General features: G+C 44.5%; 1 protein-coding gene across 2 annotated transcripts in view; it reads right to left on the reverse strand.

The window, feature by feature from the left end:
• Nucleotides 1-9369: 9369 nt before the first annotated feature.
• Nucleotides 9370-16768, reverse strand: part of ANKRD53 (ankyrin repeat domain 53) — a 38590-nt gene continuing 31191 nt past the window's right edge. For both annotated transcript variants that reach the window (XM_073611039.1, XM_073611038.1), the window contains exon 6: nucleotides 9370-10186. In XM_073611039.1, the coding sequence (XP_073467140.1) occupies nucleotides 9467-10186 (720 nt within the window). In that variant the 3' untranslated portion in view covers nucleotides 9370-9466. The remainder of the gene's footprint in view (nucleotides 10187-16768) is intronic.

Raw genomic sequence — 16768 nt, forward strand, 5'->3', positions numbered from 1 at the left:
GAGAGATGGAGCTCATCCCATTGCCACAGGAAACGCATTGCCATTCAGTTCAAAAGGCGGTTCCTTCAAACCCATGGTCAGTCATTTTGTGTTTCCTCCATCGGAGGAGCATGTTTTTGAGGGACCAGGTATGTAGCAGGGAGGACTTCATCTCTCAGGGGCTGCCTGAAGAGAGAGGAGACGGGGCAGGCGGACTGGGTCTTAGCCAGCAAATGGTGCTCTGTGAGTTCTTACTGTCCAGCGTTTTGAGGAGCAGACCCGTTGCCCAACTCCTTCCAGTTCCTGGTTGAGGGTCAGTGGCAGGATGGTGCGGGTTCCCTCGGTGGGTGTAAGGCCGGTCGGGTGAGGCAGCAGGGTTGTGTGTGCCTGTTGTGGTGCATCACTTCCTGACTATGCTAAGGCGCCGCCGGGCTGGAGACGCTGTACGCGTCGCTTTCGGCGGAACAAGTATCATTACTCTGCTCCAAGACTTCCAGGGTCTCCAGGGCACAAGGAGGAGTGGGAGGGCCAGGCTGCACCTACAAACTCCCGACCAGCATCCAGCAATTTCGGAACCAGAGCAGGGGGGGGGGACCATGGAGGTGAATCCCCAAGACACTCCGGGCGAGGCAGGCACCAGCCAAGCACAGGTAGGCTGCTGGGCAAGACCCCATGTTGTGCTTGTATACCTTGTGGTGGTGGATTGTGGGACTAGACTAGGGAACCCTGTGGTGGTGGACCCCTCTTAGTCCCAGAGAAGTACAACAGTGGACTGATGGCAGCACAGATGTTGAATGGGAGGGGGGCAGCCTGGTAGCTAACACCCTCTACCCTTTTCTGTGTTGCAGGCAAAAGAGGCAGCCAGGGAGGACAAGTCTGGCTGCAAGAAGTGCCCTAATTGTGGGAATAAGCTTTTCTTAATCACATTACGGGACACAGCCATAGTAATTACTATGTGGGTTATAGGCCACCTTCAGGTGATGGACACTGGCACATCCTAAGACAGGAAGTCCACTCCCTATATAACCCCTCCTACTACTGGGAGTACCTCAGTTTTTTCGCCAGTGTCTTAGATGTTGGTCACGAGTAAAGATGTGCCGTGCTGAGCTCCACTGGAATATTCCTTGCTGGGACAGGCTATGCAACCGGATCCATTTAAATCTATTATCTTTTCAGACCGAATTGAAAGATACCCGGGCCTCGTGGAGGAAGAAACGAGGTTTAGTCCGTAACGCTTCTCTTTTTATAGAGCTAGACCCCGGGATCCAGTGCTTTGGTTTTTATCAGCCATAAAGTTTTCTGCCGGGGTGTTTTACGGGGCCAGGAGTGTGGATCCCCTGATTAAAAAGTGGCCCCGGTTCCTGAAGGTTTTAAACGGTGCCCACCGTGAGGGGTGAAGATTGGGTCTGTTGGTTTTACCACAGAAATCCCTGCGGCGGGAAAGGTAAGTGGAGATATTTCTAAGGAATTTTTAAGTTTCTTATGAATCTTCTCCTTTAAAAAGTAAATGTTGTCCTGCCTAAAAGTCACCACTGGGGGCTGTATAGAGCACATATTTTGTCATGCTTTCCTCAAAGATCACGCTGTGTCAGGAGAAGCTGCAGATTCCCTCCGGCTAGCAGCCCAGGCCTCCTGTAAGATTGGGGTGGGATTTTCTTCCAAAAAAAAAGCACCCCCCACCTGGACAAGGTCTCCCCCTCTCCCCGCCAGAAACGATCGGCGATGCTGCTCTGTTTTTCACCGTCCCTGCACGGTGGTTTGTCACCAGGTCTCCTCCTCGCCACACACACGCACACAAGCCAATCTTGTCGGATCGGAGGCCCGCGCGGGAAGGACGCTCTTTTAAAAAGAGGGGGGGCGCGATGTGAAGGAGGGGGTGGGGCTCAGCGCGGCGTTGGCGTGCGGCAATGTCCAGCACGGGAGTATGTTTATACATTTTTGCTGGCTGCAGCTGTCGGAGGGACACAAAAGCAAAAAGGGGCATATAAGAGGTTTGCTGATGCAGGCATTCCCTTGGCACATTTACTAAAAGCATCAGGCTGAGCGTTAATAGCAGCAGCAGTTGCTGGATTATTGCTCAAGCAGTGCAATTTCTTCTGGTAGTACCTCTGCATTTGTGCATTGGGCTATGGTCAGAAGGGAAGGTAGAAACACCCCAAAAAAAGGGCTCAAGAAAAGGACTCCTTCAAGCTCAAAAAAAAAAGCCTAAACTCATCTCTACAATGGCATCCTCCCCTGAGAGATCTGAAGTGGCTGGTCAGAGTGAGCCATCAGGTGTTGCAACTGCTTCCAACACTGCAGTACCTGTCTGTTACTGAAGAGGTTTTTTTTTCCCTCAACCATATTAGGATTGGAGCAGAGGTTAGCTTCTTTAATCGCATCCCAGAGTGGGACAAAGTGCGATAGGTTCCCTTCCGTTACCCAGGACCCTCAAACTGAGGAACCAGGGGCGAGAGATGAATTTTTCTCAGGGGAACTAAAGAGGCTGATGACTCCTTCCGAGGCGTCCAATGCGGAAGGCTCAGGTTCACAATCTGAAAGATTGATGGTACAATATCTTACTGAATTGGTCCGCTCCACATTTATGCTACCCTTAACTGAGTCGGTTGATAAACCTACTTCTTGTTTGGGTTCGCTAAAGCCTCCCCAAGCTGTGCATGCCTTTCCTATCCATTCATTGCTGGAAAAGCTTATGTATTCTGAATGGGATCACCCAGATAAGCATTTTTATCGTCCTAAAAAGTTTTCAACACTTTATCCTATGGAGGAAAAATTGAATAAAAAATGGGAGATACCAGCAATTGACGCTGCTATAGCCTCTGTGAATAAAAGTTTGACTTGTCCAATAGACTATGCTCAAATGCTTAGGGATCCAACGGATAAAAAGTTGGAATTCCTATTAAAGAACAATTTTTCTCTGGCAGGTTCAGTAACTCAGCCTGCACTGGCAGCAATTGGTGTATGTCAATCCTTGAGAGACCAGTTTAAACAGGTGCTCAAGGTTATTCCTGATCAGCAGGCCCAGGATTTGGCCAAGCTACCCAGGGGCGTTATGTTTTACAATAGACGCTATGAGAGATTCTATTCTCCAGGCCTTACGCTCGGGCTGGTGCATATGCGTAAAATACTATGGTTGACAAAAATTGGTCAGCCGAAGCGCCATGCAAAAAGCTCCTGGCTAGTTTTCCTTTTCGTGGTGAACGGCTATTTGGGGATGATCTGGATAAATACATCCAAAGAATTTCTAATAGGAAAAGTACCCTTTTGCCAGTTAGGAAAAGGAGTAAGCGTATTTCGTTTAAACAAGCCTCTTCTCCAGTGCCAAGAGCTCCAGCCTCCAGGCAGTCACGACGGCCTCCACCGTTAAATTCAAGAGGTAAACCTCAGGGTCACCCCCAGCGACAAAAGAAGTCCTGGGGAAGGAAACCTACAAAACAAAATACTAAAGCCTCCTTATGAAGGGGCGCCCCCGCTCACTCGAGTGGGGGGAAGACTTCTGCAGTTCTCAAGGATCTGGCAGGAGTGTCAAGACAAATCGGTGGCTTCCTCAACAACTCTAGGGTACAAACTAGAGTTAGATTCCCCGTCTCCTCGTTTTCTCAGATTACACGTTCCCAGGGATCCAGAAAAAAAATCTCTCAAGCATTGAACCATCTTTTGTCTCAAAAGGTGATATCTGTGTTTCCCATGGAAGAGCAGGGATTGGGGTTTTATTCAAACCTTTTCACGGTACCAAAACCAAATGGAGATGTCAGACCCATTCTAGATCTCAAAGATCTAAACCGGTTTCTGAATATCCGCTCTTTTCGCATGGAATCAATCCGATCAGTAGTCTCCATCCTACAAGGTGGAGAACTTCTGGTGTCAGTCGACATCAAGGATGCATACCTCCATGTGCCTTTTTTTTTCCGCTCACCAGAAATATCTATGTTTCGAAAATCTTCATTTTTAGTTTGTAGCTCTGCCTTTCGGTCTAGCTACTGCACTTCAAGTATTTACAAAGGTTCTGGCCCCTCCTCTAGCCAGATTAAGGGCTCCAGGTATAACGATTTTAGCTTGCCTAGACGATCTGCTCTTGATAGCCCGCTTAGACCAAAGTATGGTCACCACAGTCAACTACCAGGAATACCTAGGTTGGATTCTCAACCTAGAGAAATCTTCCTTAAAACCATCAAGGAGATTGGAATACTTGGGTCTGATCATAGATACAGCCCAGAAGAGGGTATTCTTACCCCAGGCGAATATCAGTGCCATAAGGGAGCTGATTCGGGTAGTCAAGGCAAAGAAGAATCCTTCTATTCGACTTGGCATGAGGTTGTTGGGAAAGATGGTGGCTTCATTCAAGGCCATTCCTTATGCTCAGTTTCAGTTGAGACTGCTGCAAAACAGTATCCTATCGGCTTGGAACAAGAAGGCCCAAGCTCTAGATTTCCCAATGTGTTTGTCTCCATTGGTGTGCCAGTGCCTCAGTTGTTGGTTGATAAACAAAAATCTGCAGAAGGGAAAATCGTTCCTACCAGTTACCTGGAAGGTGGTAACAACAAATGCCAGCCTTTCGGGTTTGGGAGCAGTCCTGGAAGAGGCGACTGTCCAAGGGAAATGGTCCAGATCAGAAATGACCTTGCCCATCAAAACCTCCTTCAGAGGCTCTTTACTGAGATCGTTGTAGCCGTGTGTCAGACTGACATGCAGCACCACCGATCACCACGTTTTTTTCCCCCAATGGGCGTGCGCCGGCAGTTATCGAGAAAAACTTCATATGACGTCCAGTCAGGATAACTGAACCACCGCTCGGTCGTCATTCTGCTATGGGCCGGGCGGGAAGTGGTTAAGGATGAGATAGCCTCAACATTTAAATCCCAAGAGAGCTAATTTCAGATCTGAATACATCAACATCTATTCCAAAGAAGCATTGGATTGGACGAAAGGATAGGGAGGTATTCTCTTTAACCGTCCCAGTCAGAACCCAAAACCACAGTGATGTCAGGCTGCCGGTGGGAGGAAGGCTGAAAGGATTTTCCCCACAATGGCAAATAACATCGAACGAGTTTGTATTGAACATTATAAGGAGGGGCTATGCCCTAGAGCAGTGATGGCGAACTTTACCACCCCAGATGCTTTGGAGCTACATTTCCCATGATTCGCCATCACTGCCCTAGAGTTCCACAGGGATCCACCCTCCAAGTTGCTGGTCACAAAGCTATCAAGAGACGCAGAAAGAGCTAGGGCCTTACCCTTTCTGATCGGGGGAATGGTAGATCAAGAAGTATTGATACCAGTCCCAGTTCAGGAACAGGTGGATGGTTTCTATTTGCACATGTTTGTGATAAAGAAACCATCCGGAAAATTCAGAATGATTATGAATCTCCGGCCCCTGAATTTGTCCATCCGATACAAAAAGTTTTGCACGGAGTCCATTTATTCAATAAGAAATCTTCTGCAGAAAGAAGTCTTCATGGCAACTTTGGATCTAAAATATGCCTAGTTACATATTCCAATAAAGAAGGAATGTCAAAAATGTCTTTGTCTGGCAATTCAAATCGGAGACAAGATTTATCACTACCAGTGCTGAGCACTTTCCTTTGGCCTGTCGTCCCCGAGAATTTTCACCAAAGTGTTGGCCGAAGCACTAGTCCCCCTCCAGTCCATTTCCATCGTTCCATGCCTGGATGATATACTCATTATGTCTCACTCAGAGGAGGAGCTTCATTGGGACTTGGATGTAACACAGCAGAGCTTACAATGCCTGGGGTGGATTATAAAGAAAAATCCAAACCAAACCCAGTGCAAACAATTCTCTTTTTGGGTTACAACATCCGATCCAAAGAACGGAAGATAGTGCTTCCCGGAAGAGAAGATATTCAGGCTGAAACAGAGGATGTCTTGCCTTCAGTCCAGTTGCAGTTGCACAGTAAGAGAAGTGATGTCAGCATTGGGCCTTATGACAGCATCAATACTGGTCATACAATCGGCCCACTTCTACCAAAGAAGCCTACAGAGGTTCCTGTTGGAATAATTGAAAGACAAGGACCTAGAAGAAAAAATAACAATTCCCGCCAAAGTAAAGTGATCTCTAGGGTGGCAGAAAGACAGGGAAACTTCACAAAGGGGTACACTGGATACTACCCATTGCATCCATACTGACCAGCAATTGGGGTTGCCAGCAATTGGGGTTGGGGAGTCCATCTCAGCAGCTATTGGGCCCAGGGTAAGTGGACCCCAGAAGAAAGAGTTCTCCAACTGGAGAACTGACAGCTATTTGCAGAGTGTTACTAGCCTTTCAGGAACAGGTCCAGGGTCACCACCTCCAGGTCCGTTCCGACAATACGACAGCAGTAGCATATATCAACAAACAAGGGGGTACCAAGATTTCCAGGTTAATATTGGCAGCCAAAACCATCTTCCGGTGGGCAGAAAGCAACCTCATTTGCATCTCTGCAGTACATCTGAAGGGGGAGCAGAACGATACTGCAGATTTTTTGAGTCGACCACAAGTTTTGCATCAAGAATGGTCTCTGCACCCAGAGGTATTCGACAACATAATAGCACACTGGGGAAACCAGAAGTGGATCTGTTTGCAACCAGGTCAAATGCAAAAGTCCCAAGCTTCTTTTTGCTGTACCAAGGAGACCAACCCCTAGTGGTGGACGCCTTGCAGAGCCCCTGGATCTTCAACCTTGCTTACACATTTCCACCGCTCCACCTTATTCTGAGGCTTTTAGCCAAATTTCTGTTAGAAGAGGCACAATTAATCTTGGTAGCACCGTTCTGGCCCAAGAGGCCCTGGTTTTCAACTCTTCTAAAGTTAGCAGACCAGCCCCCACTGAGGCTACTTTTCAGACAGGAAAACAACAAGTGTCCTAGAGTTTCTTCAAGGGATCGATCGAGGCTTATCGCTAAATACAATCAAGGTATAAAAAATATCTCAAGCTTTGACCATCTCACGGAGCACTGTTCAATCCATCATCCGAAAATGGAAAGAGTATGGCACAACTGTAAACCTACCAAGACATGGCTGTCCACCTAAACTGACAGGCTGGGCAAGGAGAGCAATAATCAGAGAAGAAGCCAAGATGCCCACGATAACTCCAGAGGACCTGCAGAGATCCACAGCTCAGGTGGGAGAATCTGTCCACAGAACAACTATTAATCGTGCACTCCACAATTCTGGCCTTTTTGGAAGAGTGGCAAGAAAAAAGCCATTGTTGGAAGAAAGCCATAAGAAGTCCTGTTTGCAAGAAGCCACGTGGGGGACACAAACATGTGGAAGAAGATGGTCAGATGAGAACTTTTTGGCCTAAAAGCAAAATGCAACGTGTGACGGTAAACTAACACGGTACATCACCCTGAACACACCATCCCCACCTTGAAACATGGTGGCAGCATCATGTTGTGAGGATGCTTTTCTTCAGGAGGGACACGGAAGCTGGTCAGAGTTGATGGGAAGATGGATGGAGCCAAATACAGGGCAATCTTAGAAGAAAACCTGTTAGAGTCTGCAATAGACGTGAGACTGGGGCAGAGGTTCACCTTCCAGCAGGACAACGACCCTAAACATACAGCGAGAGCTACAATGGAATGGTCAGGGATAAAGTTGTGGAGAAGTTTAAAGCAGGGTTAAATATCCCAATCTTTGAACATCTCAAGCTTTAAGCGCTCCCATGTCACAGCATTTGATTGAGAGCAGCGGGAGCTAATGGCTCCCCTACTATCAATCTGCCCAATGAGAAGGGAGACAGGGGCAGGAGCTGCTGTTGTGCACATCGCTGAATTAGATGGGCTCAAGTAAGAAAAAAATGGGGGGGAGCTGCAGCACAGAAGGCTTTTTACCTTAATGCATAGACTGCTTTAGGGTGAAAAACCTTAAAGGGTAAGTTCACCTTTACAGAACCTGAGTCCCATGATCGCCCACTGTGAGATATAATCAGGTCGGTGCTTCACCGGTCCGGCTTTGAAATCCCTGCGGCTTAATCTCCTAAACGTGCCTCATAAAGGTACATATAGGAGGCATTCTAATTGGTTGGCGCCGTCACATGGACGGCGCTGACCAATCAGGACCCGCCTAGCCCGTCTTGTCAGCGCTGGAGAAGAGCGAAAGCCACAGGGATTTCAAATCCCTGGACCAGTAAAGTGGCAACCTGACGTTTCACACGCGTGATCGCGTGACTTACAGCGGGACCGGAGGGGGGTGGGAAGGGCGTCCAGTGTAAGTTTACCTTACAGATTTTCTGTAAAGGTGAACTTACACTTTAAAGTGATTGTAAAGGTTTGGCTTTTTTTTTTGTTTTTTTATATTAAAATAACAAACATGCCTATACTTACCTGCTCTGTGCAAGGGTTTTGCACAGTGTCCCCTTGCAGCGCGCCCGGCTCCTCCTCTTCGGCGAGTGTCCCTACGGAGAGCCGATTTCCATGGGGGCACTCGTGTGGGCGCACTCCCGTTTCCTGCTGCTGCGTCCATTGACACAAACAGCAGGAGTCGGCCCCGCCCCCAGGCTCCCGTGTCGCTCTATTTGATTGACAGCAGCGAGAGCCAATGGCTCTTGCTGCTATCATTCTATCCAATGAGGACATGAGACAGCGGCTGGAGCTGCTGGGCTCGTCTTCGACGCTGAAACAAACTGGTTCAGGTAAGTAAAGGGGGGGGGGGGATCTGAAGTACTGCTGCAGGTGAAAAACCTCGAGACTTTAGAACTCCTTTAAGGCTTTAGAAAAACTTTAATGTCGAAAAATGTAAAGTAATGGGGCTAAAAACATAAATGCAAGTTACTCACTAGGGGGAGAAACTCTGGGGGTCCTAGTAGAAGACTGGACAATAGCATGCAAAGTCAAGCTGCAGCAAGTAAAGCCAGAAAAATATTAACATGCATTAAAAAGGGAATTTTCTCCAGAGATAGAACGATTATTCTGCCACTTCAAAAAACTCTGGTTCTGCCACATCTGGAGTATTCCGTCCAGTTCTGGTCACCAGTCCACAGGAAAGATGTGCTGGAACTGGAGAGAGTCCAGAGCAGGGCAATAAAGGGACTGGAGGACCTCACTTACGAGGAAAAAGAGACGCTGAGAGGGGACATGATAGCGATATACAAATATCTCAATGGTGATCCCAGTGTAGGAAGAAAACTATTTAGTCTCAGGGAGTGTAGAAGGACACGGGGCGGTGCCACACAATGAGATTGGAGGAGAAGTGGTTTAGCCTTAAGCTGCGTAGGGGGTTTTTCACTGTCAGGGCGATAAGGATGTGGAACTCGGTGGTGTTTGTCAGGAAGTTTTGATAGTTTTAAAAGACTCTTGGATGTGCATCTTAGTATACACAATATACAGGGATATGTAAAATGATTATCTACATGAACACACATTCACAAATTACACAGGTTGGACTGGATAAACTAGTGTCTTTATTTAACCTTAACAGCTATGAAACTATGATACAGTTGTATATAGGAAGTGGGAACTGAAGGAAACGTTGCATTTCTTTATTTCCTGGTCAGCAGTAAATAGGTTTGTTGGCCTTCCTGAGCCTAGAATCAAGGCTTTGCCTCAAGTGGAATGAGATTTCTGAAACTGGTTTTCTCCCTTCACGAGGCTGTTGCTTTCTGGGCACATCAAAAACATGGTTGGCCTTAAACGCGTTTGGTGTGCTGATCCTTTCCTTCGGACAAGTCTTAGGGAACAGACACCTCTGAATGGTCTCGTATGGCAAATTAAGCTGGGAGGGGAAGACTTGTCCTTGAATTGTTTTGATTTGTGGCTGGCCATGCTCATCTTTGTCGAGTGTGATTACATTACTTAAGTCCAGTCCGGTGACATCTTCAGGGTCAATGCCCAGCCGCAGTGTAGGAGTTCGGTAAATATCTGTGACTGGAGGCATTGTTGGATTATAACTTGGATTCCATTGGCAGCATTGGCAGATCGACTTTACTCCAGAATGCTCTCCACCACCTTCACCTTTCTTGGTTCCTTCCTCTTCATCATATATAGACATGGCCTTTGTCCTTTTCTTCTTAGTATCCTTGTCTAAACTCTTAGAGATGCAGGACTTTTTCTTATGTTGCTCCTTCCCAGGTAACAGCTTACAAGACATTCTGTCCAATTTGGATTGTGGTAAGACTCCACTTTTTATAGAAATACCTATTGATTTTTCTGGTGGTTTCTGGGTCTCTGTGCCGTTACAAAAACAGGTCTGATGAGGGATTACGTGACTTTTCTGAAACATATAAAGTGACAATTGTTTAATAGGTTTACATTTTGCTATTTGTTAGCTGATTAGACTAATTTTGCAACTGTAGCACCCTCCTAGGTAGGTGCTAGGATTAGTGTAATATTGTATCTGTTCTCCTGCTTAACAGGAGAATTGCTAGGTACATTTGCGTAGCTCTCTGCTTCACAAAGAGCTGTGATTGGCTGCGGTTTGTTTCTGTCTCTGGCCTCCTCTGTGTCCAAGAAACCTAGGAAGGTTCTGGATGTATAGGTGGACACTTTGGAGAACACAGCATGAAAATTAATGTTGCTCAAGTCAATCCCAGGGAGGGTGGCCCTAGGGCAGGGATCTCCAAAGGTTTGAAGCAAAGGGCCAGTTTACCACCCTTCAAACCTTAGGGGGCTGGACACTTGTGAGTGAATCTTTTTATTGGATTTTTATTTTGTTACATATTAAAAACGCATTACACTATTGGCGGATTGGTGCCTCTCTTTTCCCCTACCCTCTTCTTTTGCAATGTCTGGGTTCCCAGCCTGCTCTGAGAGGCAGCCTTCATATTCCCAACAGTGTTAGTCATAGATTACTTTTTTTTATAGTCCCAAGCTTATACCTCCGAGATATATAGGCTCGCCAGTTCCTAAATGTCTTGCAGGACACTTTCATGGGTCAGATGGTAGACGCACCAACTAGAAATAAAGCGTTACTAGATTTACTGATTACCAACAATACAGACCTGATCATGGATGTGGAAATACGGGGCAATTTAGGAAACAGCGATCACAGGTCAATTGGCTTCAGTATAAATCACACAAATAGGAAACAAGGGGTATAATAAGAAGACACTGAATTTCAAAAGAGCCAACTTCCCTAAACTTGCTAGAAGGCATAAATTGGGATAAAATCTTGGGAACAAAGAACACGGAGGAGAGATGGGTTCGCTTTAAGAGCATATTAACCAGTGCCCGACAGGCTCACGCAGATATACTCCGGCAGAATGGCTCTCCTGGGCGAAACCCCGCATGGGTACGTCCTACCCGTTTCCGGCCACCCGATGCGCGTGGCCGGTGGTCACAATCGCTGCTGGCCACGCGCGATCGCGTGCACGACCGCCATCACGGGGATTTGTGTGTGTAAACACACAAATCTCTGTGCTGTCAGAGGAGAGGAGACATGTCGTTTGTTCCTAGTAAGTAGGAACAGCAATATGTCTCCTCTCTTACTCAGTCCTATCCCCATACAGTTAGAACACATTGAAGTAACACACATTTAACCCCTTGCTCACCCCCTAGTGTTAACCCCTTCCCTGCCAGTGACATTTACACAGTAATCAGTGCATTTTTATAGCACTGATCGCTATATAATTTTTAATGGTCCCAAAAATGTGTCAAAAGTGTCCAATCTGTCCATCGCAATGTCACAATACCGGTAAAAATCGCAGATCATCGCCATTACTAGTAAAAGAAATTAAAAAATGAAAATGGCATAAATCTTTCCCATAGTTTGTAGACGCTATAACTTTTGCCCAAACCAATCGCTTATTGCGGGGTTTTTTTTACCAAAAATATGTAGAAGAATACATATTGGCCTAAGTTGATGAAGATTTTTTTTTTTTTATTTGGCGGATATTTATTATAGCAAAAAGTAAAAAATATAGTTTTTTTTTTCAAAATTGTCATTCTTTGTTTATAGCGTAAAATATAAAAATCGCAGAGGTGATCAAATACCACCAAAATAAAGCTCTATTTGTGTGAAAAAAAAGGATGCAAATTTCCTTTGAGTACAGCATTGCATGACCGTACAATTGTCAGTTAAAGCAATGCAGCTCCAAATTGTAAAAAGTGGTCACGAAGGGGGTAAAATCTTCCGGGGCTGAAGTGGTTAAATAAGGGCATTAGCCAGTACATCCCATTGGGTAATAAATTTAAAAGAGCGAACAAAAGTCCTAGATTGCTTAACTGGCTCCAATGGCTCCAATGTAAAAATGCATATAAAAGCAAAGCAGAAGGCCTTAAAAAAAATACAAGGTTGAAGGATCATCATCAGCATTCAGACTTTATAAAGAATGCAACAAGAAATGTAAGGGTGCAATTAGGGTGGCTAAGATAGAACAGGAAAGACGCGGAGGAGAGCAAAAAAAATCCCAAGAAATTATTTAAGTATATAAACAGTAAAAAAAGGGAGGACAGACCATATTGGCCCCATAAAGAATGAGGAAGGACATCTGGTTACAAAGGATGGAGAGATGGTGAAGGTATTGCATTTATTCTTCTCTTCAGTCTTCATGAGGGAATCGGGGGGGGCTTTAGTAACCAAAATTGCAGTGTTTATCCTCATGACACATCACAGGAAGCACCCTCATGGCTAACAGAGGTCAGAATTAGAATTAGACTTGGGAAACTTAACATTAATAAATCACCAGGACCGGATGGCTTGCATCCGAGGGTACTTAAGGAATTCAGTCAAGTAATTGCCAGACCATTGTTCCTAATTTTTACTGACAGTCTACTGACTGGAATGGTACCAGGGGATTGGAGAAAAGCCAATGTAGCACCAATATTTAAAAAGAGCCCAAAATACATCCCTGGGAATTACAGAACAATTAGCCTAACACCAATAGTATGCAAGCTCATGGAGGGGATGATAAGGAACTATATACAGGATTTTAGTAATGAAAACGGTATCATTAGCAGTAATCAGCATGGATTCATGAAAAATCGTTCTTGCCAAACCAATCTATTAACCTATTAACAGGAAAGACGCGGAGGAGAGCAAAAAAAATCCCAAGAAATTATTTAAGTATATAATAATAATAATAATATATTTAAGTATATAAACAGTAAAAAAAGGGAGGACAGACCATATTGGCCCCATAAAGAATGAGGAAGGACATCTGGTTACAAAGGATGGAGAGATGGTGAAGGTATTGCATTTATTCTTCTCTTCAGTCTTCATGAGGGAATCGGGGGGGGCTTTAGTAACCAAAATTGCAGTGTTTATCCTCATGACACATCACAGGAAGCACCCTCATGGCTAACAGAGGTTAGAATTAGAATTAGACTTGGGAAACTTAACATTAATAAATCACCAGGACCGGATGGCTTGCATCCGAGGGTACTTAAGGAATTCAGTCAAGTAATTGCCAGACCATTGTTCCTAATTTTTACTGACAGTCTACTGACTGGAATGGTACCAGGGGATTGGAGAAAAGCCAATGTAGCACCAATATTTAAAAAGAGCCCAAAATACATCCCTGGGAATTACAGAACAATTAGCCTAACACCAATAGTATGCAAGCTCATGGAGGGGATGATAAGGGACTATATACAGGATTTTAGTAATGAAAACAGTATCATTAGCAGTAATCAGCATGGATTCATGAAGAATCGTTCTTGCCAAACCAATCTATTAACCTTCTATGAGGAGGTGAGTTGCCATCTAAATAAAGGAAGGCCCGTAGACGTGGTATATCTGGATTTTGCAAAAGCATTTGACACAGTTCCCCATAAACGTTTAGAAGGGGGAGAACCACTGGGGGAATCTAGGATGGAAAAGGACCTGGGGGTCTTAGTAGATGATAGGCTCAGCAATGGTATGCAATGCCAAGCTGCTGCTAACAAAGCAAACAGAATATTGGCATGCATTAAAAAAGGGATTAACTCCAGGGATAAAATAATAATTCTCCCGCTCTAGAAGACTCTGGTCCTGCCGCACCTGGAGTATGTTGTCCAATTCTGGGCACCAATCCTCAGGAAGGATGTACTGGAAATGGAGTGAGTACAAAGAAGGGCAACAAAGCTAATAAAGGGTCTGGAGGACATTAGTTATGAGGAAAGGTTGCGAGCACTGAACTTATTCTCTCTGGAGAAGAGACACTTGGGAGGGGATATGATTTTAATTTACAAATACCGTACTGGTGACTCCACAATAGGGATAAAACTTTTTCGCGTCAGGGAGTTAAACAAGACTCGTGGCCACTCATTAAAATTAGAAGAAAAGAGGTTTAACCATAAACTACGTAGAGGGTTCTTTACTGTAAGATCGGTAAGGATGTGGAATTCCCTTCCACAGGCATTGATCTCAGCGGGGGGCATCGATAGTTTCAAAAAACTATTAAATAAGCACCTGAACGACCACAACATACAGGGATATACAAGGTAATACTGACATATAATCACACACATACAGTATCTCACAAAATTGGGTACACCCCTCACATTTTTGTAAATATTTAATTATATCTTTTCATGTGACAACACTGAAGAAATTACACTTTGCTACAATGTAAAGTAGTGAGTGTACAGCTTGTATAACAATATTAATTCGCTGTCCCCTCAAAATAACTCAACACACAGCCATTAATGTCAAAACCGCTGGCAACAAAAGTGAGTACACCCGGAAGTGAAAATGTCCAAACTGGGCCCAATTAGCCATTTTCCCTCTCCAGTGTCATGTCACTCATTAATATTACAAGGTCTCAGGTGTCAATGGGGAGCAGGTGTGTTCAATTTGGTGTTATCGCTGTCACTCTCTCATACTGGTTACTGGAAGTTCAACATGGCACCTCATGGCAAAGAACTCTCTGAGGATCTGAAAAAAAGAATTGTTGCTCTACCTATAGATGGCCTAGGCTATAAGAATATTGCCAAGACCTTGAAACTGAGCTGCAATATGGTGGCCAAGACCATACAGCGGTTTACCAGGACAGGTTCCACTCAGAGCAGGCCTCGCCATGGTCGACCAAGGAAGTTGAGTGCACGTGCTCAGCGTTATATACAGAGCTTGTCTTTGGGAAATAGACGTATGATATCTGCCAGCATTGCTACAGATGTTGAAGGGGTGGGGGGGGGTTCAGCCTGTCAGTGCTCAGACCATATGCCGCACACTACATCAAATTGGTCTGCATGGCTGTTGTCCCAGAAGGAAGCCTCTTCTAAAGATGATGCACAAGAAAGCCCGCAAACAGTTTGCTGAAGACAAGCAGACTAAGACCAAGATAAACTTATTTGGTTCAGATGGTGTCAAGTGTGTGTGGTGGCAACCAGGTTAGGAGTACAAAGACAAGTGTGTCTTGCCTACAGTCAAGCATGGTGGTGGAAGTGTCATGGTCTGGAGCTGCAAGAGTGCTGCCAGCACTGGGGAGCTACAATTCATTGAGGGAACCATGAATCCCAACATGTACTGTGACATACTGAAGCAGAGCATGATCCCCTCCCTTCATAGACTGGGCCGCAGGGCAGTATTCCAACATGTTAACGACCCCATACACACCTCCAAGATGACCACTGCCTTGCTAAAGAAGCTGAGGAGATGGACTGGCCTAACGTGTCTCCAGACCTAAACCCTATTGAGCATCTATGGTGCATCCTCAAACAGAAGGTGGAAGAGTGCAAGGTCTCGAACATCCACCAGCTCCGTAATGTCGTCATGGAGGAGTGGAAGAGGACTCCAGTGACAATCTGTGAAGCTCTGGTGAACTCCATGCTCAAGAGGGTTAAGGCAGTGCTGGAAAATAATGGTGGCCACACAAAATATTGACACTTTGGGCCCAATTTGGACATTTTCACTTAGGGGTGTACTCACTTTTGTTGCCAGCGGTTTAGACATTAATGGCTGTGTGTTGAGTTAGTTTGAGGGGTGCACTCACTTTTGTGAGATACTGTAGGTTGGACTTGATGGACTTGTGTCTTTTTTCAACCTCACCTACTATGTAACTATGTTTCTTAAGGTTTATTGCCTATATGTTTAATAATTTTTTTATTATGCACATCTGACAACTTAATGATTAGCAGCTTTGTATTTTAATTTATCTTCCACACACAATTCAATTTCAATTGTATACAATTATCCATAGTTGACAGCAAGTACAGCGCTGGGTACAAAGTTGCCAAAAAATGGGAAGACCTGGGAAAAATACCAGCGGCTCCTACAGGGGTAGCACTACACAACCATAAAAAAATACTTTGCAGAAATAACAATCTCATTGGATGAGCCTATAACAATAGCTAGTAATAGTCACATGTAACACTATCAGTAACAACTGATCCTTAATTATAGGATATTTACCACTGGCAGCACATGTCCAACTATTGATGGCACTTGGATATGCATAGGTTTAATTACTTGACCTCCGGAAGATTTTACCCCCTTCATGACCGGGCAACTTTCTGTTATTTGGCACTGCGCTAATTTAACTGGTAGTTTTGCAAGCATGCAACGCTGTACCCAAATTAAATTTATATAATTTTTTTCACATAAATAGAGCTTTCTTTTGGTGGTATTTGATCACCACTAGGTTTTTTAATTTTTTTTATATAAACGGAAAAAAAAAACATATCCAATAAAAAAAAAAAAAAAAAAAAAAGACATTTCTTCATAAATTTTGTCCAAAATGTATACTGCTAAAAAAATATATATATATATATATATATATATATATATATATATATATATATATATATATATATATATATATATATATGTGTATATTGACCGATTTGCATGAAAGTTATAGCACCTACAAACTATGGAATATAAACTGGAATTCTTTTTTTTTTTCTTTCTTTTTTTTATACTACTAATGGTGGTGAT

This window comes from Aquarana catesbeiana, linkage group LG01, assembly GCF_042186555.1.
Source record: "Aquarana catesbeiana isolate 2022-GZ linkage group LG01, ASM4218655v1, whole genome shotgun sequence".
NCBI lineage: Eukaryota > Metazoa > Chordata > Amphibia > Anura > Ranidae > Aquarana > Aquarana catesbeiana.